The sequence below is a fragment of the Capra hircus genome, chromosome 19, assembly GCF_001704415.2.
Source record: "Capra hircus breed San Clemente chromosome 19, ASM170441v1, whole genome shotgun sequence".
Lineage (NCBI taxonomy): Eukaryota > Metazoa > Chordata > Mammalia > Artiodactyla > Bovidae > Capra > Capra hircus.
This window is the reverse complement of record NC_030826.1, coordinates 20,741,261-20,766,935: the sequence shown is the minus strand read 5'-3', so window position 1 is coordinate 20,766,935 and position 25,675 is coordinate 20,741,261. Positions and strand designations below refer to the sequence as shown.

Genomic DNA, 25,675 nt, shown 5'->3' with positions numbered 1-25,675 from the left:
TGTGTTTCCTTAATATAGGAGTTAAGTCCTCTGAAGTTTGTGTTTAACTTGGGCATCTGTAATTATATTGGCTCCATAGAATTTACTGGAGGAATCCTCTTCCTAGGCCAGACTCTAGAGAACTGGTCAGTTCAGAAAACATATAAAAGTTTTCACCTACTCTTCTCATTTTAGAGACCAACTCTGTGCTGATTGAATCTTCAGCCAGCTGCTTCAGAAAGATGAATATTTACATAAATGAGTCTCTTGTTACCCTAGCAAGATATACTCAGCCTTTACCATACACTGAAGTACATGTGATTAAATTTACATATTAGTTTCTTCATATGCAAATAAGGCATTTAATTTTCTGTTGAAATTGATCCTCCTAAACTCTGGTGGTTTCAAATTTTGTTTTTTCACTTCTGTGCCACCATGCTACCATCCCATCTTTGATAGCATTTATAGAACTTTGACTTTTTTTTGGTGATGAGAAGGGTTTTTTGTAATTAGCCACACTTTCATTCCTGATCCCTTGTGAACAACACTTTTGTCCCCTTTATGCCACTTTTGTGATCACTGGGGAGTCAAAATTTGAGACCACAGAATAAAGACAGTTGATCATACCTTCCAGAGTGCATCTGCCATGACTCTCTGGGGCTGGGGGCCTACATTGCACCTACTAGGGCAGCTCCCAGCCCAGCTGGATCTGCTGTGCATTTTGTTGTATCAGAACAGTTTATTGAGATTTGTATAAAAGACTCTAATAGAACGGCATCTTTTCCCTTTTACCAATCGTGACTTTGACTCCTGGTTTTTCTTTTATAATCAGGAATTTTCCTGGTAGCTTTGAGTTAACCACAGACTCTTGTCCTCCACCCCAACTCCCCCCTTGTACATTTTGAAAAAGGGCACTTAGATATATTTTAAAGCATATGCAACAAATGTATCTAAGAGCAATATTCCAGAGCTCTAAAAACCAGGAAGTTGGTGTGTTTGTCAAAGAGAAAGTACCTTTGTCTCACAAAAGGAATGACTGAAATAAGCTCTCAACAAATATACTTCTTTAGTGTTCGATGTAGAGACCACTTTGTGTACTGGAAACCAAAATGCCCCCGGCTGTAACTTGCCTGCTGATAGGTAGACTGGTTACCTTTATTTTTATAAAATATTTTCATTTAGTAAAGCAGACAGTTGCTGTGTTGGCAGAAGTGTGAATGTCATTTCCTGTCTGTGGTGTACCCCACTCATCCTGTCACTTAGACATTTTGTTTTAGGTTGTTCCCGTAATGTGAGTGAAACAGAGTGACCTGCAGCAGGGTGACATGTGCACACCACGAATGTAACAAGAGACAAAACTTGTGCAACAGACCACAAGAGCGCAATGCTTTATTTAAAGATGAAAACAAAACAAAGGCAGCCCCTCCCAGCCAGCGTGCAGAATTTTAAAGTGGCGTCTGTGGAGTCTTTGCTTTTAGAAGACAAGTTTGAATCTATTTGGCAAGTTACCTCAGAGGTTTATCAGCTTCACACCACATGATTAAAAGATAAAATGAAGTAAAGAACTGACATTATAAAGATGATTTAATTTCATGTGCCAATTATTTTCTTGTCAAACATTTATATTTTACAGTCCAATAATATGCCACATATTTTTAATTCTATAATAATTTTTTTTAGCCTGTGAGATTACAGAATTTCTATTTTATTGTTGAATTACAATAAATTACAATTCCTGTTGCAGTGATGGGTCAGAAAAAACTATGTGTGGGTGGGGAGCAGGGGCGGGGGGGAAGAACCCTGGAATGATTCATTTATTCATCAGGTATCTATCGAGTACCTGATACATGCTTGGCACTGTTTCCAGATACAGTGCTGAGCAAAATAAAACTCTTGCTCTTCATAGAGTTTATATTCTATTATAGGGAGCTGACCACAATCAAGTATATAAGTGAATACATATAATTTTAGTTTATAATAAATATCCTGAACGAAAACAAAACAGAACAACAGGATAGAGTATGCTGGAACTGGGGGAGGTGGTGATATGGAGCTGTGACGTAGATGGTGACAGGCCAGGAGAACAGTGTCCCAAGTAGAAAGCAAAGAGCACAAAGGCCCCGAGAAGGGCCTGAAATATAGATCAGAAGGAAGGCTAGTGCACCCAGGTCATAGTAGAGAAAAAGGGAGATGGTATAAGACCAGGGAAGTAACTCATCAGCTGTTACAGGGCCTAGAAGTCCCAGCTAAGGACCAGCTAAGGACCTTGGGTTTTATTTATACATACAAAGGGAAGCTGTTGGAGGGTTTTAAGCAGGGAGGTGATATTGTATGATATATGTATCCATATATTTTATTTTTAAAGCACTCTGGTTGCTCTTTGATAAGTGGATAGTGGTGGTACAGAAATAGTTGCAGACAGACCAGTTTAGAGGCTTTTTGCTGATATAATGTCTGGGGTTAGTTTCACTTCAGGGTCAGGACAAAGAGGCAGAGGTATAGAAGAAACAAGACTGGCCATGAATGGAAACTGGAATGTATGAGAACACAGGGGCTCATATATTATTACCTCTACTTTTGAATCGATTTGAAATTTTCTGTAATAAAACCCTTAAAAGAAAACTTTTCAAATAGCAGTCTAAGTGAAAAACAGTGGTGCCCTGGACCATTGTCAGAGTAGTGATGGAGATACATGGACAAATTCAAGTCTCATAGGTCTTGCTGATGGGTTAGATATATATTGTCAGACATAGAGAAGCCAAGAATAGTTGTTATATGTTTGTCCTAAACAACTTGGGTGGATGTGGCCAGGGATCAGATTTGCAGTTCTTGCCTAGAGAATCCCAAGGATGGGGGAGCCTGGTGGGCTGCCGTCTATGGGGTTGCACAGAGTCAGACATGACTGAAGTGACTTAGCAGCAGCAGCAGCAGCAAGAGATTAGTTTTGGCAGTGTAAATTTGAAATGCCAATTAGATTTCCAAGCAGAAATGTCAAATAGGCAGAGCAGTGTAATTTACAATACATTAACTAACCCTGACTGGAGTACTCAAAGACAGTCTTGGAATCCTTCATTATGTGTGTCTAAACTTTACTGTTAATGGTTTATAAGTTCTGTCCTTTTTGAATTCTGTAGATAACATTAAAAGGCTTAGTCTGTTGATATGAAATAATGCAGATACAATTTTGGTTTTTTTGTGGATACCCACTAATAATTGTGCTTTGAATAGCCTCTAAGCAGTAATGCTCCTTCTCTGTTGAGCTATCATTCACGTGAAGGATCATATCAATACCCAAGGCACACTCTGTGAGGTGAACATACTTTCTGTGCACTATGCCTTTTCAACGCTATGGAAATGCAAGTTTATGAAAGTAAAATTCTGAGTAACACTTTAGTGTGATTTGTGTGTGTTTTAAATCTTATAAATCTTTTTTTTGCAAACTTATATCCATTGTTGGTAGCTAAGTATTACAACACATTTCACATCTGATTAGAACACTGTTGAAATACCATTATTGACAACCATAGATCTATGAGTTGTTAAACTAATATTTATTAAGGGCACCACTCCAAGAAGTTTCTTATTCTTACTGACTTCTCACAAGAAGCTCAATTCGTTTTATTAATCTCTCTTTTATAGCTAAAGAAACTTAGGCCCTCTAAACTCACTCAGGTAAGAAGTAGCAGAGCTAGGATTCAAACCCAGGCAGTCTGGTTCCAGGCCCTTTACCCTTGTTTCTAGAATCTCCCCTCTTAACTGCTACTATGTAATGTATGTAGCATAGTGTAAATTTTGTTCCAGAAGAATTGTCTGTAGTAGACAAGACTGTGAGTAACCAGAGTTTCTCTTTTTTCCTTTTTTTAAATTGAAGTATAGTTGATCTACAATGTCATATTGGTTTCTGGTGTACAACAAAGTGATTCATACATATGTATACATGTTCTTTTCCATTGTGGTTTGTTACAGGATATTGAATATAGTTCCCTGGCCCATACGTAATACCTTGTTGTTTATCAGAGTCTCTTTTGATTTTATTTTTACTTCGTCCCATGAGGTTGGAACTTTAGAAGAGGAAAGAGAAAATAATCCCCAAGTCAGTCTTCATCTTGCTGTTTCGTTTTTCTTCCTTATATTACTTATTTACTTATTCATTTGTACTCTTTTCCTTGCAGCATCAGCGAGAGCTTTCTAACTGTCAAAGGTGCTGCCCTTTTTCTACCACGGGGAAATGGCTCATCCACACCGAGAGTCAGCCACAGACGCAACAAGCATGCAGGTAAAGCTCCGTGTATGCCATTCCTTTTCTTGGCTTCTTTGCCTTTTGTTTTGTCTTAGAAGACTGACTACCTCCATTGCCATTTCTCCAGCAGTTCTGTAATAGTGAAAGAAAGCATTGTACTATGCTGTAATCACTTTTCTTTCGTGCTCATAGACCATTTTTCTGGCACTTCGCAGAATACCGTATACATGAAGTAGATGTTCGATAAATTTTTGTTGGAAAAATAATAAGGTACAAAAAGACGTTAATGACGTCTTAATGTGATTTCTTGAGTAAGATTTTGGTAATCAGCTAAAAGATGTTCAGATGTAAGTAAATTCAGTGTCACTATTGTGATAACAAGAGTTATTATATCACATATTTAAATACCAGAGTCTATGTCTTCACTGTGTTCATATTAAAAAGACTGAAAATGTAATTCAGAAGACATATAGAAACAGGGAGTCATCAAATAAATGTTCACTTAGGTATGGGTACAATGCTCTGATTTTGAAATAACCTGCTAATATTCCTCACCCTGGTGGCTCAGATGGTAAAGCGTCTGTCTACAATGTGAGAGACCTGGGTTTGATCCCTGGGTTGGGAAGATTCTCTGGAGAAGGAAATGGCAACCCACTCCAGTACTCTTGCCTTGAAAATCCCATGGATGGAGGAGCTTGGTGCAGGCTACTATCCATGGGGTTGCAAAGAGTTGGGCACGACTGAGTGACTTCACTTTCTTTCACTTAATAATGATATGAGGCTTTTTTTCCCACACCTCCAAGCAGTTCTCAGATGCTAACTGGGTATCCGGCAATTTAACTCATTTTTGACACTGTCTACCTGGAGGTAGTGTCAGATTCCACAGGTTAAGGGCTCTATTGTATAAGGCCGCCCCTCCCTATCCCACATTTCAGATGCCAGTCACCAGTCCAACTTGTCGTAGATTGAATGTTCCAGTGACCCCTTCCTTGGGATTGTGTAATTTGCTAGAGCAGCTCGTAGAACTCAGAGAAACATTTTACTTGCTGGATGCTGGCTTTTTATAAAAGGATATAACTCAGAACAGCCAGACGGAAGAGATGTGGAAGGCAAGATATTTAGGAAGGGGCACTGGGCTTCTGTACCCTCTTGAGTGTGCGTGCTCCCCGTTCTTCATGTGTTCCTCAGTCTAGCAGCACTCTGAACCCTGCCCTTTTGAGTTTTTGTGCTGGCTTCACTACACTGACGTCATTAAATTATTGGCTATTGGTAATCCATTCAAGTTTCAGTCCCTCTTCCCTCCCCAGATAAGGAAATTCCAACCCTCTGATCACATGGTTGTTTCCCCTGGCAACCAGCCCCCATCCCAAGGTACTTTCCTAGAGTGTCAGGTCATTAACATAACAGAAGATATCTTCCTGGCTCCCATCATTTAAGAAATTACAATAATATTACGAACTCTATGCCACGAACTGGACAGAGATGAAATATATTTCTTATTATAAATCACAATATCACACCCACTAACAGTAGATGCATTTATATTTCCATATGTTAGACTTCTCTAGGGGCTTCCCTGGTGGCTCAGATGGTAAAGCGTCTGTCTACAATGCTGGAGACCCGGGTTCAATCCCTGGGTCGGGAAGATCCCCTGGAGAAGGAAATGGCAACCCACTCCAGTACTCTTGCCTGGAAAATCCCATGGACGGACGAGCCTGGTAGGCTACAGTCCATGGGGTCGCAAAGAGTCAGACACGACTGAGCGACTTGACTTGACTTTTACTTTTTAGACTTCTCTAGAGTTAGGTGCATCTGTGGTGGTGAGGTTAAGAAATAATTGAAGAAAGTTTGTCTCAGGAGAGAGGTCTCCAGGTATACAGTATCCATAGTTTAGGAAGATAACCAGCCTTATGCCTCTCTTCTAAATAGCAAGTCTAATTTGTATCATTTTGGGGGGAAAATAAAAATTGGTTGTCCTCAGGACAACAGAGAAACCTCAATCAGTGCTACACAAAGAGTATTTGCTTATTGTCCAAAAGAGGCCATTTGGATGGCGTATTACCTTGAGGAGTCGAGGAAATTAGCATTAGTTAAAAAAGAACAAAGAAGACTGTAAACCTTGAGTGTGTAGGTCAGAGGTGGAAACCAGAAATCCTGGGTCCCATTGAGCCAGTAGTTGAGTTTATCTCCAGTCCAGATAATCTCGGCTATTTTAGTGGCTGCCCTACTTCTTGTTTGGGGCTTCATCTAGTTCAAAACGTAGCAGCTCAGAATTATAATCCAGCTCATTGGACAGTATTATCCTCCTACCATAACCCCAGCCATGGAAAATTTTTAAAAGAGGCACGCGAAAAAACACCCCCAAAACTTCAATGCACAGAGGAAGTAGACCCAGTTGAGCTTTGTGTTTCTGTTTGCTGTGGATATTTATCACTTACAGTAAAAAGAAGATGAAATATTGGCTTAAGTCCAGCTTGTCTGACTAAGATGTTAGTTAAATTGCTCTGTGGCATGTAATGGTAAGTGGGGTCGCTGCCACCCAGGTTTCTACTTGACCTTGTCCACTGAGCTTTCTCTATACCAAAAAGAAAGGCAGATTTAACAGAAACTGAATGGACTTTATTTGTGATTCAGACCAGAACAGATGAGGCAGTGTGAGTATAAATGCAGCTCATAGAGCCAGACCTTCACATAAGCTGGGAGCTCCCTTGGCCAGGTCCACAATAACTGAAAAGATGATTGCAAAACTGGGGCTTCCTCTGTCTCATGGTACTTTCTTCTGCATGTTTCTCGAACTAGTTAAAATTTTATCTGGACTTCATTAAAAATGTCCAAGTACTTTTTTGTAATCAAAAGGCAATATCATAAGTGAGTGTCTGCTAACATTTTAAAGAGGAACAGCCAAAAGTCTATAAAATCAAACAAATCTAAAACGTCACTACCAGCAGTGAAATATATGAAAACAAAATGTAGAAAAGGGATATTAATGGTTTGGGTGTGTTGCCTCTGTTAGTCTCTGTGAAGGACGGTTTCCTAGTAGGAAGCGCCCACTTTGTTCATGGCAGTGCTTTTCACCACTAACAAACCTGAGCTTCTATATGCCCCGCTCGCAGAAGCAGCCCCTTTGTAGGGGTAAGGCTCCCTGACTTTGTTGAACCTTCTGAGAAGCCAGCTAGATCTTCGGGCCAGTAGTAGCTGGAGTGGGGATTTACGCTACTCTTTACCCAGAAGGGCTTCCCAGGTGGCTCAAGTGGTAAAGGACCCACCTGCCATTTCAGGAGAGGCAGAAGACGCAAGTTTGATCTGTGGGTCGGAAAGGTCCCTTGGAGGAGGAAATGAGAACTCACTCCAGGATTCTTGCCTAGGAAACCCCATGGACAGAGGAGCCTGGCAGGATATAGTAGTCCATGAGGTTGCAAGAGTCAGATATGACTTAGAACTGATCATTTGCCCAGAAATGTTTTTCTTCTCTGGAAGTTCTCCATCCTGAAAATTCTTTCCTCAGGTTATTTGTCTTCATAGAACAAAAGGAAAACTTAAGTTTTTAAAAAGCCTGAGCTGCTTACCTCAATTATAGCTAGTAATTGTAGGCATTCTTCATTGTTTATACCTAACACTTTGTCTCCCCACTCTCATTCTTTTCTTTTTTTAACAGCTTTATTGAGACATAAATACTATATTATTCACCCAATTTATCCATTTAAAGTGTACATTCAGTGATTTTTTTTTTCAGTGTATTCACAGAGTTACACAGCCATCACCACAATCTAATTTTAGGACATTCTCGTCACCCCAAAAAGCAACCCAGTATGCATTAGCAGTCCCTCCCTATATCCCCCACCCTCTCTCCTATCCCTGAGCAATCGCTAAGCTACATCCTGTCTCTATAGGGGTGTTCCGTATAAGGGGAACCATATAAACAATCTTTTGAAACAGGCACCTTTCACTTGAGACATGGCCCCTTTCAAGATTCATCCATGTGATAGTATGTATCTTTCTATGATAGAATAATACCATAGTGTATGGATATAAACCACATTTTATGTATCCATCCATCAGTTGATAGACATTTGAGTGTTTTCCATTTAGTCCTCCATTTGAGGACTAATATAGTAATGCTGCTGTGAACATTGTGTACACGTGTTTGTGTGGACACATATTTTCATTTCTCTTGGATTTCTGCTATGAACCCACACTGGTTCTTGCACATGAGACTTATATTGTGTCTCTGGGTTTGAAGTATAATAGAATGAACCTGGGCAAACATAGTGACTCTTCTTTTAACTTTGAAAGTTGAAAGATTCTTCAATAGAAGAAGTAAAGAAGCCAACAGTAAAATGGGGGGAAAGGGCAAAAAAACTATTCTTTAAGAGAACAAAAGAGGGGAATTCCCTGGTGGTCTAGTGGTAAGGATTCTGCGTTTTCACTGCTAAGGGTCTGGGTTCCATCCCTAGTCAGGGCGCCTAAGATCCACAGGACAGACAACGTCTGTTTGCTAGCCTACTTTTTTTTCTTCCTATCTCTCTCCACTTCTTGCACATATCAGTATTTCATCTCATAATTAATAGCTATGAAGTTACCTAGAGGAAAAGTATGTATGGAGATTCCAAGACCAGTGTGAGAACAGGTTACACTGGCATCTGTGGTCATGCAGCTGCGTTAGTCACTTCAGACTCTCAAAAAAGGGTTGGGCAGGAATGAAGTTTTTTGTTCTCTCGTTGTCTTCATTTATGACAGCACATTATCTAATTATCTTATACTAGCCAAAGCTTCCCTGGTGGCTCAGACAGTAAAGAATCTGTCTGTAATGCAGGAGACCCGAGTTCAGTTCCTGGGTTGGGAAGATCCCCTGGAGAAGGGAATGGCTACCCACTCCAGTATTCTTGCCTGGAGAATTCCATGGACAGAGGAGCCTGGTACAGGCTGCAGTCCATGGGGTTGCAAAGAGTTGGACACGACTGAGCGACTGACACACAGCCAAAGCTTCAGATTTCCTAGTACAGTAGGGGATATGAGGAAATCTGTAATAGTTTGATACAAAGAAATTTCAACTTAGTTTTATAGAACGTATAAAAACTAGTGAGGATTGAAATAATGATTGACCATTTTAAAGCACCTAATGATATGTTCACTAGAATTTATATCCCTTGAGATTTGCTGTATTTGTACACACACACATGCATTTTTCTTTTTTTTTTTTTGACCGTGCCATGTGGCTTGCAAGATCTTAGTTCCTGACCAAGTATTGAACCCACGCCCTCAGCAGTGAACACAGAGTCTAACCACTGGACCACCAGGGAATTCCCAAGATTTGATGTATTTAATGAGTGTGTGCTCAGTTGCTCAGTCATGTCCAACTCATGGACTGTAGCCCTCCATGCTCCTCTGCCCATAGAACTTTTCAGGCAAGAATACTGGAGTGAGTTGTCACTTTCTCTTCCAGGGGATCTTCCCAACCTAAGGACTGAACCTGCATCTCCTGCATTGGCAGGCGGATTCTTTACCTTTGCACCATCTGGGAAGCCTATTTAAGAAGTACTGTCTTTTTAATATCAGCTACTAATGTGGAAATCAGTTTTAACTGTTGAGATTATCCCAGGGAGAATCTAAAAATCCTTTTAATTATAATTTTTGCAGCTGAATATTACAGTTACAAAAATAGGAATGGCAAAATGGTTAGTTTTTTTTAAGTTAGGGATGATTCTAACACTACATACCATATACCTCAGTTTCAAGATTCCCTCAGTTCCACCTTCTGTGGCCCTGAAAACACAGCCAGTGCTTTCTCTGCCCATCACTCTCATCAACATCAGTCATGGTACAAAACTGTGATTGGTCTCAAGTGCAGCTAGGACAAACACAAAGCAAATTTTAATGTAGTACAAACTTAAAAGTGAATGTATGGAGATGCAGTCCACCATTCATATAAAGACACTCAGTTTCTCTGTCTAATTAGAGCCCCTCAGCGAACCAGAACTTTCTTTTACACAAATTATTAGGGTAGAAGGAATCCTCTCTCTTAACATTACAATGGAGAATAATTATCCTTTGTTTTGTAAATTTCACCAGGTGATCTCCAACAGCATCTCCAAGCAATGTTCATATTACTTCGCCCAGAAGACAACATCAGGCTGGTAAGTTAGTGGTATTATTATAACTTTCTTCTTCTAAAGGCTAAGATAGCAAACATTAAACAGTCATTTTTATGTCCCAGCACAGTGCTGGGAACTATGTGGACTAGAAAAGAAGAATGACATCAGCAAAGAGCTTAGAATGTAATTGGGGATGTGAGCTAATCTGAAATAATGTGAAATAATTTGATGATCCAAGACTTGCTGAGCACCAGTTTGTGAGTTACTGACCATAACTCACACATTCTGAAGCAGTGATGCTCAAACTTTAGAGTATATCAGAATCACCTGCAGAGCTTGTTAAACTGCCATTTGCTGGACTCCACCTGAAGAATTTGATTTGGGGAGAGGGAGGCAGTAATATTTAAATTTTTAGCAAGTTTACAAATATTGCTGATGCTGCAGGTCCAGGAATCACACTTTGAGAACAACCCCTCTAAAATCCATAACAGTCACCTGCATGTATTAAAAATAGAAATTTGTGGATAGTTTCCAAAAATTGTGAGCTTTGGTAGAGCTAAAGCTGAGATCGATCATTCACTTTATCTTCTTCTCATTAATAAAATTCCAAAGTTGGGATTGCACCTCTAAATGTTAAAATAATTTCAACCGCAAGAGACTTGGGAAAGCATAAGGGAGCAGTTAAGAAGGCTGCATTGGCAATTAATTTTTTTTCTTTGCTGCTGAAATAGGCAACTTCAGCTTCTTTACATGTATAAAGTATAAATTCAAAAAATGTAACTGAAGCCTTTGAATGAATTCAGAGTTCAAGTGATAAGCCATTTTACAGCAGTTGTTTTGCATTGTTGCAAACACATAGTCATTATGTTTCAGATTATTGAGTGAGTCATCTTCAAGAAAATGAGTGAATACATTGTGTGACTTTGGACAAATTAGCACTTTTCTAACTGAAAGAAGTATTTGTAGACTCAAAGCAAAGCCTTTTGTTTTGAGTTAAATTTGAAATGCTGAAACTCTCATCCTGGGGATTGTGCATAAGGTTAAAAGTTTGCTAGTCAACTGAAAGTACTGCTTTTATTTTTTTTAATAATTCAACAACAAATAGAGGCACTAAATCCCACATTTTGCTTTAGCATTGAAAATAGGACTAAACTAATTTTTCCTCCAGGAAAGCTCTGCATTGTAAATACAGTCTTAAGCATTAAATTTAGTACTTAGGAAAACTGTAGCTGATAAAATGAAGACAGTGGTTTTATAGTACTCTTACAGATTATCAAAGACCCATTTAGTTTTTTTTTAAAATAGACTAGGAATTTAAGAACTTTCCTAACATTTAAAGTAACATTAGCTAATGTTTTTAACTAGAACTGAGGTTCTGGCAAGGTACTACTAGAAGGCGCCTTTGAGTAATTTGCAGGAGAATTTAAGAAAATGAGTTTTTTGGTTTTGTTATGTAGTACATTGATTTTTTTTTCCAAAAAGAAAATGTTTTGTCTTTAATCAGACTGTATAGAAATTCATAAAGAACAGAGTAAAAAGCACTTTGTATCCTGTACCCCAAGAAAATCATTCTTACTATTTGGATGAGTATCCTTCTAGTTTTAAGTGTATGTGTAAGAGTATGTGGAAGGACTAATGCTAACGCTGAAGCTCCAATACTTTGGCCACCTGATGCGAAGAGCTGATCCACTATAAAAGACCCTGATACTGGGAAAGATTGAGGGCAAGAGGAGAAGGGGGTGACAGAGGATGAGATGGTTGGATGGCATCACTGACTCAGTGGACATGAGTTTGAGCAAACTCAGGGAGATAGTGAAGGACAGGGAAGCTTGGCCTGCTGCAGTTCATGGGGTCACAGAGAGTCCAACTGGACTTGGCAACTGAACAACAACAATGTGTCTGATGCTCTGCAATCTGCTCTTACTGAACTGGGTCATTGATGAAAACAGCCAAATTTGAGCATCAGAAAACCTTGCAGTCTACCTAAAGCATGATCTCTGTAGTGCTGACAAGCAAAAGTATAAAGTAATTTAAAACTTATTTCTAGGTTATATGTGCTTATAAAGGTGACAGTGGATCACAGACTTGTCAGTGGTTGAATGAGACTTGGGGGAGGGACAGTATATGTTTGAAAGGCTGATCAGTTCTGAGCAATGATAAAAAATGTATTATTACTGACCTTTATAACTGTTACGTTTTCTACACTTGATCTGAGCTCAGAAATGAAAGAAGAAAAAAAGTGTGTCATGTCAGATAATGCCTTTGTTTTTTCTCCTTTTTTGAAATAGAAAGCTAAAAATGTAAATGTTTTATAACCTGCTTTCATCACACTTTCCTGTGGGTATCTTTCCATGTCAGTAAATAAACCTGCTTTTAATGCCTAAACCGATATAAGTCCAGAGTTGTTTTTTTGTTGTTGTTGTTTTTTAAGAATTTCATAGAGATTTTTTAAGATGATGAAATCCAGAGACTCCCTCAAGCTCTGTTCTTTTGAAGACAGTGTTCTTTAGTCTATTAGTGTCACATCTGAAGTCTGTTTTAATTTTAGATATTAACTTTGCTTTGTTCTTTTGCCTAGAAATTAATATTTACATACTTTTGAAACTTTTCTTTCTGATGGATTGGGTGAGCTGCATGTCTAGACATTGGGACTTTATAATGTGGCTTCCCTCAGGGTAAACATGGCATGCAGGGGCATGATGTAAGACTAGGGGGAAAGAGATTAAAGGTGCACCGTAAACTTCAGGAGGAGTATTTCCTAACTTGGGTGATGCTGACGAGGGAAGTTATTGTATCAGTTCTTGAACTGCTTGTAATCAGATAAAGCATTTAAATGGGGGAAGTTTTACCATTCTTTGATAGATGAGCTCTAAGAACAGTGGGATTCTTATCTCTCAAAAACTGTTGTGAGATGACTTCTCAGACCTAGGATTGCTGGATCTAGTTCTCCTGAAACTTGTATTAGGATTCCAAATTTAGCAATAAAGGGACTTTCTTGGAGTACTTTTCTCAGTTGCTATTGCTGCCACCTTTTAAAATCCAAAATGCTATTTTATTTGGGTAATTAGAGTAAACCTCAGTAGTATCCTTTTCAATGAGAGCTTCAGTTAATCGAACGCATTCAAATAATTGTCTTATTCAGGCCATCTATTCCATGGAAGTTCTGGAAACTAAGGGAATACTGGAATTACAGCCAATTCTAATATTACAGTATTATCTACAAAATGCTGTTTTTAATTATATTTCTCTGATTGGCTTGATGAATTCAATTATTAGATATTGTTAAATTCCCCCTAACAGAGGAGTGAAATAGATCTCAGACCTGGATGGGTATTAGGTTTTTCTTTATCCTGTGGCTCTTACATTTTAATTTAATTCCTTAATCTAGAATCTTGACGCTTACAGGGAATTTTGAAGCCTCAAGTTGACTTGAGGCTTTGCAAAAAAAAAATAATAATTATTAAAATTTTAATCTTATCCTTCTAATTAGGATATAGGTATTAAATTAACATGATGGCTTCCTGACTCCCTGATTAAAGCTCCGTTTCTACTTAGTAAAAATTTAGTAATAGCTGTATGTACCATCTAGAGGTCCATGGTCAAATCCCAAGACCTCTAAGTGCAATTCTTCCATCTAAGAAGCTGAAAATGGAGTGAATCTGTGATGTGCCAGTTGTTGTTGTTTAGTCGCTAAGTCATGTCCAACTCTTTTGTGACCCCCATGGACTGTAGCCCACTAGGCTTCTATGTCTGTTGAATTTCCCAGGCAAGAATACTGGAATGAGTTCCCATTTCGTTCTCCAGGAGATCTTCCCAGCCCAGGGACTGAACCCATATCTCCTGCATTGGCAGGCGGATTCTTTACCAGTGAGCCACCAGGGAAGCCAGTAACTCAAGCCTAAATCAGAGTGAGATGACTGAGACCTTTCCCATTAGGTTTGGGATCTTCTGTTATGGTTAGACTAAACAAGGGAGGGCCAAACATTCGAAATGCTCTTTATGTTTTAAATAGATACATAGATAAACAAACACACACCTCATTTGTAAAAGAAACAAAACTGATGTTTTATTTGAATATCACAAACTTGCTAACTTGGCCTGGTAACTTACAAAATAGGTAATATTTATGGAGTTTGTTTGTTTGTTTTTGTTTTTACTTGTACTGGCTTCCGCTTAGCTAGTCAGTCCCCACTAATACATGTAGAAGTTGTAAATAAATGACCAGAAGCACAGTTCAGTTGTCCCCATCTGCATGTGAGCCTTTTTAGAAATCTTCAGAGCTTTGACAGCATAAAAGGCCTCTAACATACATATTCAGGAAACTGAACAGTTAGGGCTTGCCAAAACAGGCCCAGGTTTAGATATGTAATAATATCTAGGTATGTAATAATACCTGAGATCTTGTTTATTAGAAATTCTAGTTTACTTGCACCAGGTGTTTGGTTGATTTAATATTTTGTGGAGTGTTTCTAGAATCTCTGTGTCTACGCTGCCTCCCAGTCCGCCTCATGTGCATTTGCTACTACCCATTACTCTGTACGTATAATGCTCACTTGATCTGAGCCCATGGGACTAGACCTTTGTCAGTCTAAATATTAGTTACCTCTTAACTTCTCACAGGTGAATTTGGTTTGAAATGTTCTGTTTTTTCATGGAACATAAAAGTCAGCAGTATAGCTCTCTACCTGCTACACGGAGTCAGGATGTTGGGAATTACATTCTTGGTCTATGAGCTCTTACTAGAAACAAGCTTTAATGTAGCTACTTTGGTGTCTGTGCTCACAGGTAGCTTTTCCTCAGAGAGGCAGAGTAGAGGCAGGAAGACAGCCAGGAGCACCTCACCTCTGCCTTACTAAGTGGGTCATTTGATGGCTCTTTTTTTTTTTTTCTTTGCCTATGAGACCATCACCACAGTCTATGCCATGGGCATATTCATCACCTCTGATTGTTTCCTCCAGAGACTTCTCTGGTGGTCCAGTGGTTAAGAATCTGCTTTCCAATGCAGGGGACATGGGTTCAATCCCTGGTTGTGGAACTAAGATCCCACATACTGTGCAGTGTGGCCAAAAATCAATAAAAGTTCCCTCCAACCCTCCCTCCGTCCATCTTCTTCCTCCTCCTTACAATGATGATGATGGCAACAATTAGCAGAAGACCTACCCTCTTAGCAAACTTTTTTAGTAGACTTTATTTTTTAGAACAGTTTTAAGTTCACAGTAAAATAGAGCAGAAGGTTGCAGAGACTGCCCACACACCCTCTGTACCCCCTCATGCATAGCCTTCTCCATTATTACTATTTCCTACAAGAGCTGATTACAACTGATGGACCTGCACTGACACATCGTTATTATCAAAGTCCGTGGTTTACATAAGAGTTCACCTTGGGTGTTGTACATTTTACAGGTTTTGACAAATATATAGTGACATGTGTGTAGTCCACCACTTTAGTATCATACAGAGTTATTTCACTGCCCTAAAAATCCTTAGTGCTCCTCTGACCTCTGGCAACCACTGATCTTTTTACTGGCTCCGTAGTTTTACCATTTCCAGAATGTCATAGAGCTGGAACCATGCAATAGATATCTAGCCTCTTGTTGTTGGCTTCTTTCCCTTAGTAATGTGCATGTATGATTCCTCCATGTCTTTTCATGGTTTGACAGCTCGTTTCTTTTTAACACTGAATAATGCTTACTCCTTGGAAGGAAAGTTATGACCAACCTAGATAACATATTCAAAAGCAGAGACTACTTTGCCAACAAAGATCCATCTAGTCAAGGCTGTGGTTTTTCCAGTGGTCATGTGTGGATGCGAGAGTTGGACTGTGAAGAAAGCTGAGCACCAAAGAATTGATGCTTTTGAACTATGGTGTTGGAGAAGACTCTAGAGAGTCCCTTGGACTGCAAGGAGATCCAACCATTCCATCCTAAAGGAGATCAGTCCTGGGTGTTCATTGGAGGGACTGATGCTGAGGCTGGAACTCCAATACTTTGGCCATATCATGCGAAGAGTTGACTCATTGGAAAAGACCCTGATGCTGGGAGGGACTGGGGGCAGGAGGAGAAGGGGACGACAGAGGATGAGATGGCTGGATGGCATCGCTGACTCGATGGACATGGATTTGGGTAAACTCCAGGAGTTGGTGGTGGACAGGGAGGCCTGGTGTGCTGTGATTCATGGGGTCGCAAAGAGTCGGACACAACTGAGCGACTGAACTGAACTGAACTGAATGTTCCATTATCTGGGTGTACCATAGTCTATCCATTCACCTACTGGAGAATATCTTGTTGCTTCCCACTGTTGGAAGATCTTAAGGTAAAACTTGGGCATCATGTCCTCTTACTCCAGATATTTAAGAAAAAGATATAACCAACAAGGCCATTATCATGCTGACAGTAAGCTCTTAATGTCGTCCAAGACCATGTGCATATTTGAATTTTCTGAAGGCCCTTTTAAAATAGCATAATTTTGACAAAAATAATATAAACTTCTGATATCTGAAACAAGAAAATCTTAGAGTGCATAATCTGTAAGAGTTTAATAGAGCATACTCCTCTGGGATATTAAACTTTGCTTCGTATTATAATTGTTGGTGGGACTTGGATCTGTGAGTCACAGATCACATTCCACTCTTAGGTCAATAGAACATGCCAGGGTAATTGTTACTGTTATAAATTATCCTGACAGTAAATGTTTATTGAGCATTTAGTATATGCCAAGCGTTGTACTTCACATGCGTTATTTCATATGATTCTTACAACCCAGTGGAATACCTATTATTATATCCCTTCCGAATAACTTACTGAAGGTTTTGCAGTTAATACATGAGTTGGAATTTAAATTTAGGTCTCCTAACTATGGCTCTGCTGTCTCCCTGAGTATCCTTTAAAATGGTGATATAAAAAGGGTTGAATGATCTTAAATTGATCTTGTAAATTTCTTAATTTCCAGGCTGTAAGACTAGAAAGTACTTACCAGAATCGAACACGCTATATGGTAGTGGTTTCAACTAACGGTAGACAAGACACTGAAGAAAGCATCGTCTTAGGAATGGATTTCTCCTCTAATGACAGGTATGATACCTCAAATGGGAGGATGGGGTAACCTCTTTTTGAACAACCTACTCCAGTGACCTTTTGAGTTATTACAAGAACATCGTATGCAGTTCTACCTCTAAAACGTTAAGCATGTAAAACTAGAGAACATCAAAAGTATCTTAGACACAATCTTTAGAGACAGAATTTTGTTTAGTGATGTCTTTGGTTTTGTGTCCCTGATTTACCTCTGTTCCTTACCTTCTTCCTCTCATCTTTAGGTGGTAATGATATAAAGAACATGGTTTAAAGTTTTGTCTCCAAGGAAGAAAAAATAATGGCTTTTCTTTGCAGTCCACTTTATTTTAAGCCGTAATGACTCACTTGGTGATCCTGGGGCACACATCCTTTGTGATTTTGCACCAGTAGGTTCCGGGGGCCAAGAGAGCCCCCTTTAATTCCCGTCTCTTTCATTCGTGGCCTTATACCTCGCTTCTGTCAGATGTCACACTTCCTTTTTTCTTCTTCTGAGTTAGAGAGGAGCAGGGAAGGATGATTTCTAAAACTCAAAACAGAACCTTTTATAATATTCACCTTTGACTTTAGCAGCACTTTACATCCTAAGATTAAAGATATCGCACAGAACCTGGCTCCTTTGTGCCCTGAAGGTTTGTCGCTTTCTTTTTTTATCTTCCCACTTTTTCTGGAGAAATCTTAAGAAGACTGTGGAATGTGGCTGCTAAGCAGATCTTTGCACTGTAGATAATAAGCCTCAGGAAATCCTGCCAGATGTCTCAAAGCATGGACTTCCTGGTTCAGGGCTAGAGTGCAATTGTGGAGTAGCTAGGGGTGTGACCCAGGCTGGGAGAATTTAGCCACAGAGAGCAAAGAAGACTGAGAGCTCTTCTCATTGTCCTGATGTTAGAAGGAGGCGGGGGGGAATAAATCACACTGTCACCAGAAAGATTTTCAAACTAGTGTTTACCTGAGCTTGAACATAGCAGTCAGCCTGAAAATGATTTGTGGGTTCACCAGAATCACAGGGCCAGAGTTGTTACCTTGTATACCACTTACAGCCTTTAATTGCAGTGCCCTGAAATTACACAGGATTGAAAACCACATTTAGGAAGCTTTTTCTCCTGCCCAGTTTTAACCTCTTCTGTTAGCTAAGCAGCAGATCTTTCAAGAAGTATTCACCCTATAAGAATACCTATCTTGCCTACATTCATTAGTATTGTAAAACCCCTGACTTGGGTTTTTATCTTTCTAGATCTGTACTGTCTAGTATGAGAGCCACTAATCGCATTGTAACTATTTAAATAAAATTAAATAAAACTAAAGTTTCAGTTCCTCTGCCACGACTAGCCACATTTCACATGCTCTAGCTCTGTGTGGCTTGTGGCTTGCGTGTTGGACAGAACGTTTCCATCGTCACAGAAAGATCAGGTGGACAGTCCTGCTCTCCATCTTACTTCCGTTGTTTTTTTCTCCCTGACCACTCCTTTGGAAGTCCCATAAAACAGGAACTGGAGCTGGGTGGACACATCATTTGAGTCTTGCCCGAGAGAGAGAAGGTGACTACTTCAGATTCTCCTGACCCAGAGTGTGAGAAGTCAGGTGTCCAGTGCTATCTCTCTTTTACTCTGTCCTAAACATCCCCAGAAATCATAAAGAATGCTTATTAATGTGAGTGTCCAGTAATTTACCCTCAGTAAACTGCATCTGTCTTTGGTAATAGTCCTGCCTGAATCATATCTGACCAACAAAAGAAAATTTTCATTTATGGAAGACAAAATGTGATAAGGAAAGTTAGAGAAACTAGTTTTAATTCTGTTTGGTAAATTTGATATTATGAATTATTCCCCTATACCCTCTGTTTGAATGAGCTTAGATAGTAAGAAAAATGCTACCTACTTCAGAATACCATTGCTCAGGTAATCTAGTATCATTTCTGTCTCAGTTGCTGTTTAAGGAACCTGTATCCTTTTGTATCTGAGAATACGAAAAGTTAATGTTTCAGAACGGTATTAAACCAGAGTGGAACCCAGAATGTTTATGACATGCTCATTCAAAGGATTCTCAAAATCTATTACAGCCAATTTATTTAGCCTCTTTATAAGATTTTTAAGTATTGTGTTATATTTTAAGTAATAAATTTTTTAATAAAAAGTATACCGTTAGTTTCCAAATTGCATTTGATATATATTTCAAGTTATAAAAGAGCTTTATGATGTTTTAATTTTTCCTCATTCCACCAATACCTTGAACATGTCTGGTACATAGAGGCACTCAATGAATATTTTTTAATGAGATGAGTATCTATTAAAAGAAGTAACTGTATTTTAATGGAGAAAATCTCATGTGACTCAAGATAAACTAGATAAGAATACTAGATGTGCCTAAATCAGGCCTCTCTTTCCTGTCATGTGATGAAGCTACTCCTTAATGTAAAAAAAATTCTAACCTGAATACAAGCAGAAAATGTGATGTTTAGTTCCTGCACATCATTGTCACTTGTCTAAAGTTTAACTGGTGTCTGGTCACGAGCCCATGGATCACACTCCTTTGAACCTTTGGTACCTTGTTACTTAATTTCTCGATTTGTCACTGAGCTATCGCCCCTTCATATTAAGCATTTGCTTTAAAAAGAAAAAAAAAACTTAGCTCTAAAAACTCACTCAACCTTGGGAAGCCATTTTCAAAACAGATTTTCTCTGCACCCGTCTCATCTATTCAACAAAAACAATGGTGGAGCTGTCTTCCTCCCTCCAGGGCCTGGCACAAGAGCTGTTCAGGAGTTCAGGCCCAAGGTTACAGTGTGCATAAGCTGTTCAATCTTGATCTGAATCTCCTACTCTGGAATCACTAGTTGGATTGTGAGTAATACAGGCCAGCAAGTGTGGTGCACATTAGACGCAGCCCAACTAGGGGACCGCCTCCCTTAGCCCTGCAGTGACTCCAGCGATAGCCCTCCAGTGACTCCATGTTCCCTGTATTGCTTTTAATGCATTATCATGATGTCCCCCTGCCCTGCCAAAATCACTCTCCTGTTTTATTAGAGCACCCACTACAGGTTCATATTCAACATTTGTTTTACATGACAATACAGTCATATGTATTTTTCACTTAAAATTTTTTTTTCACCTTAGTGCTCGTTTCAGCAGCACATATATTAATATTGGAACGGTACAGAGAAGATTAGCATGGTCCCTGATCAAGGATGACACGCAAGTTCATGAAGTGTTCCATATTTTTTAAAAAACATATATATATATTTTTTTCACTTTAAATATGTTAGATTTTTATGATAACCCTATGAGGTTTAGGTTTTGTTACCTGCATTTTAAGATGAAGAAATTAAGGCTGAGAGGGGTTAAATAACATGTCAAAAGGAATTGAAATACTGAAGGAGATTAGGTTCAGATCTTTTGACATAGTATAACTAACTGCTCAATAAATGGTAGTTGTTACGTTTAGGCACTGTTCCGCACATTTTTTGGGGTGTGTTATCTAATTTAATCTTCAAAACAGCCCAATAAAGAAGGTATATTTTATCCCAGTTTTACAGATAGGAAACTGGAGCACAACGCAATTAATTACATGGTTAATGTCAGATTCCAGATTCGAGAGCCCCTCTGACTCCAGAGCCTGTGTTCTTAACCATCCTTCACTGTTCCATCTCCTACATCCAATGTTCTTTCTCCTATATCATGCTGCTTTTCTAGATATATTGGCAGGGAGAGAGTGTGGGAGCCTTTGGGAGACTAGATGGAAGGGAAAATGGCTTATGGCAGCCTTAAGGAGAAGAAGTGGCAGAAGTCTAAGGTAATTATAGTTGTCCAGAGAAGTGGTGTGGTGGAGACTAAATTGGGAGTCCATGGTGTCCTATCCCAGCCTGTTCCACTAACTTAAAACAAATTTCCTTCCTGGAATAGTGTGTGATCCTAGAGCTACCCCTTTGTTGGTTGTTGAGAGTCCTATTCACTCTGTACTTGAGCAGTGCTGTTTTAGTGCGTAGCCACCAAGCACTGTTTTATTCATTTAAATGGCAGTGCGTCTATTTTGTCTCTCTAAGCCATCAAACATTACTTTTCCCTTTTAGACTACTGAGTATATTCTGTCATTTAATAAATCTATGTAAACCTCGGAATTAAAATTGAGCAAATCACAGTCAGAGATCTGCAGTAACCAGCAGTAGCTCTTGGTATCAGAAATGATTCTTAGAGTTGACTTGGGAGCTGTAATCTTGGGCTGAGCCCTGCCAGTAGCGCATCAGCCATCACCTGGTCTTTTCAGACAGCAGCCATTGGCAACACAGCAATGCAGGAAGCTGAGTCAGTTAAGTTTTCTTTGTTAAATGTATAAGTATCTAACTAATAAATATAGTTAGTTATATAACAGATACATAACAGATACTAATATAAATATCTAACTAACTGTTTAAACACCTGTTTAAAACAGCTTCTGGTACATACATTGGATTCGTTGTAATATGTTAGAAATTTCTCCACCTGTGTCAGAATTTAGAACTTAGGGACTTATCCTTTGTGGTGAAAGAGTTAAAAAAAGAACTGCTTCCTAGGGTAATAGAAAGTAACTTATGGACTGTTTCTTGTCTTACAGTAGCACTTGTACCATGGGCTTAGTCCTGCCTCTCTGGAGTGACACCCTAATCCATTTGGATGGTGATGGGTAAGAGCTTTCCCTTTTTATTCTCCTACAGAAAGCCAAGGGGTGGGGTTCCATCTTAGTGCCCATTCATTCAGCTGAATGGGAGGCCCATTGTACCCAACTGAACTGTCATATCAGCAGCTCAGCGAGTCCTTTTTTAAACTCCTGTTTTGTAAAGTAGAGTAAAAATACAACTTGCCAGAGCCTCTCACTTCTGTTCTTCTGGGCCCACTATGGTAAGAATCCAAACAAAGACAAGCTAGTCTGTTGGCTCACTCTTTAGTCTGAGCATGTGGGACTGTTGCAATGCTCTCCCAGAGGATGATATGTTCTGTTTCAAATAACCTCTCGCTGCCTCTGCCAGCTGTCAGCCTACAGTATAACCCATTTCTGTGCCAGTTCTTTCCAGTGACCCCCCCACCCCCACCTCCTGGTGTTTTTAGAATGTGTCCCCAAGAGACCAAGATGTTTGCTCCAGTTTATAATACCAGGGTCAGGTTTACTAAGAACCCGCAAGACTTCCAAGTAGAAATATACAGCAGAACAGTTTGTCCATAGCTACAGCTGGGAAACGGTATGTAATTCCCTCACTCTAAGGTGGGAGTCCATTCATGTTGCTTGGTAGATAAAATCAGACCATTTGTTGAAGGACTTTTCAGTCAAGTCCTACTCCAGTTAACTTCTACACAAAGTACTTGATACCTTCTCCTGAGCCAGCAGTTGCTAGCCAAGGAAACAACCTTGAAAACTCACAACTGAAATAACCTACTCTCACTTAACGGATTTTTGTTTCATTCTGTTTTCCTTAGTGGGTTCAGCGTCTCAACAGATAACAGAGTTCACATATTCAAACCTGTATCTGTGCAGGCAATGTGGTAAGAGGACTTTTAATATCTCTAAAAAGTTTTTTTTAATATGTTATTGAAACAGTATTTTGTGAGAAAGTGTATTTGAAATGGAACAGTTCTTTATGAAAATGCCCGGTGATCTGTTTGTGTGTATAGGATTTTGTGTGATCTGTTTTTGTGGCCATGATGGTTAAAGATGACCTAGAAGTTCAGTTTTCAGATGATCACGATGGAAGGCCTTCAGCATTGGTAAACAAGTAGCCAGTGGGAACTGGGCTTTATTAGGGACACACTGACTCAGTTAGTTGGTAGCCATCTAGAGCTGCATCTGGAACATTCACGGCTGTGCATTAATTTCCCCTTTCTTAGGTAATCAGGGATAGCATTGATGGAGTTACATTATATATCGATGTTTCTATTTAAATTGTTGGCAGCTGTTTGTGACACTATTTATATTATGCACATAAATTCTAGAAAAAACACTGTAGTTGTTAATAACCATCAGCTGATATACTGACACTTCTGGGGTTACTTACTGTGTGTGTCAGGCATTGAGTGCTTTACATAGGATTACCTAATCATCACACCAACTCCCCAAAATAATATTATTAGCTCTTTATGATGGGCGAGAGAGGTCATATAACTGGCCTACAAGTATCTCTTACGTTTAGACAGAATAGACTCTTTTTCTCTTGTTCTGGATTATCTAGAAAAATGATCCAATATAAGCAGGGAGTGATGTGATTCTTAAGATTCAGAGTCATCCCCCGGTCAGGGATTTGAGTTTCAGTCCCTCATTCAGTTGCCTGTTCTGTAGTGGAAGTCCCCAGGAGGAGCAGAATGGGCAGAATGCAAGCCAAAGGAGAAATAAAGGAGCCTGAAAAAGACTCCAGGGAGATCACTTACCCCTGAATAACTGGATTGATAGGCTTGAAGTGGGTGCAGTCCTAAAAGAGAGTCCACTGGACAATTAAATCTTATCACCTCATACAGTAATTGAGATAGGACAGAGTTTCAGGTCATGTGTTTAGACCAATTTTTAGTTTTAGGCCATGTTTCAGTGATAAATTTCTCATAGAAAAACTCATAACCTCTTTTGACTAAGATTCAGTTAAAAGCAACTGACCTGCAATTACACACTACTGTATTCAAAATGGATAAATGACAAGAACCTATTGTATAGCACATGAAATTCTACTCAATGTTCTGTGCCAGCCTGGATGGGAGAGGGGCTTGCGGGAGAATGGGTACATGTATATGTATGGCTGAGGTCCTTCACTGCTCACCTGAAATTACCACAACATTGTTCATCAGCTGTACCCCAATACAAAATAAAACATTTAAAGTTTGAAGGGGAAAAAAAAGCATCTGACCTGTACCAAATAAAACCCAACAGCCTAAGTCCCATAAATGCAGTGTTCTCAGCTGTATTTTGGGGAGGGATACAAAGCAGTCTTAATTCTTTAGGATTCGAGTAATTCAAGCTTTGATGTTTTAAAGTGGACTGACTAGTCCTAGCTCTGTTAGCTTATTGCAGAATAAACTTTTTTTGGTGTACCACGTGGGGAGTAGTGAACTGAAAGTCACAGGAAAACAAAAAACCCAAGTAGATGATGTGTGAATCAAAGCAGCATTTAAACCAGGTGTTTCCTTCACAGGAAGGTGGTTACTATAGCCTCTCTCTCCCGTACACAGCTGAAATACAAGGTGGCTGTGCCTTGAATGTGTTTTAGGGCACTTGTACCAAATACTTGGGGCATATGCTTTTGAAGCATGTGTTTCCTGGATGAAGAAAACATGCATTGAATATCCTGTATGTTGCACTAAGCTGGCTTTTACTTTAGAATATGTGTTCATGCTCAGTCATGTCCAACACTTTTTGTGGCCCCTTGGGCTGTAGCCTGCCAGGCTCTTCTGTCCATGGGATTTCCCAAGCAAGAATGCTGGAGTGGGTTGCCATTTCCTCCTCCAGGGGATCTTCCCAACCCACACGTCTCCTACACTACAGGTGGATTCTTTACCTGCTGAGCCTATGGGTGACTAGAGACTTGAATCTGTGTAATGAAACTGAAATTTGCTGAGAATCGGCTTCAGTTCAGTTCAGTCAACTCAGTTGTGTCCGACTCTTTGTGACCCCATGAATCGCAGTACGCCAGGCCTCCCTGTCCATCACCAACTCCCAGAGTTCACTCAGACTCAAGTCCATCGAGTCGGTGATGCCATCCAGCCACCTCATCCTCTGTCGTCCCCTTCTCCTCCTGCCCCCAGTCCCTCATCAGCACCAGGGTCTTTTCCAGTGAGTCAACTCTTCGCATGAGGTGGCCAAAGTACTGGAGTTTCAGCTTTAGCATCACTCCTTCCAATGAACACCCAGGACTGATCTCCTTTAGAATGGACTGGTTGGATCTCCCTGCAGTCCAACAGACTCTCAAGAGTCTTCTCCAACACCACAGTTCAAAAGCATCAGTTCTTCGGTGCTCAGCTTTCTTCACAGTCCAACTCTCAGAATTCGGCTTAGTTTGAGTAAAAGGAAGCATTTTAAAAGATTCTGTGATTTTGTTCTTTCGAGAAAATCTAATTCCCTAGTAGAAATGGACTGGCATGTGTTTCAAATCAAATTGGTCATAATTTTATTTTTTAATGTACATTATATGAGATTGACAAGGATTCAAGAAACAGCACTGTCATAGCCTCACTGATGGGAAAATAAACTGGAGTGGTCTTTCCGGAGAGTGAGTTGCCAGTACGCTTTACCATTTTGTATACCCTTTGTCATAGTGATTCTGCTTCCAAGAATTTATCCTGAGGTGATAA

At 39.6% G+C, this 25,675-nt stretch overlaps 1 protein-coding gene across 3 annotated transcripts in view; it reads left to right on the top strand.

Annotated features, from left to right (window-relative positions):
- Positions 1-25,675, top strand: part of SSH2 (slingshot protein phosphatase 2) — a 243,713-nt gene that overhangs the window by 178,232 nt on the left and 39,806 nt on the right. For all 3 annotated transcript variants that reach the window (XM_018064358.1, XM_018064356.1, XM_018064357.1), the window contains 5 exons: positions 4,152-4,255; positions 10,289-10,353; positions 17,260-17,381; positions 21,966-22,034; positions 22,823-22,888. In XM_018064358.1, coding sequence (XP_017919847.1) covers positions 4,152-4,255; positions 10,289-10,353; positions 17,260-17,381; positions 21,966-22,034; positions 22,823-22,888 — 426 coding nt within the window. The remainder of the gene's footprint in view (positions 1-4,151; positions 4,256-10,288; positions 10,354-17,259; positions 17,382-21,965; positions 22,035-22,822; positions 22,889-25,675) is intronic.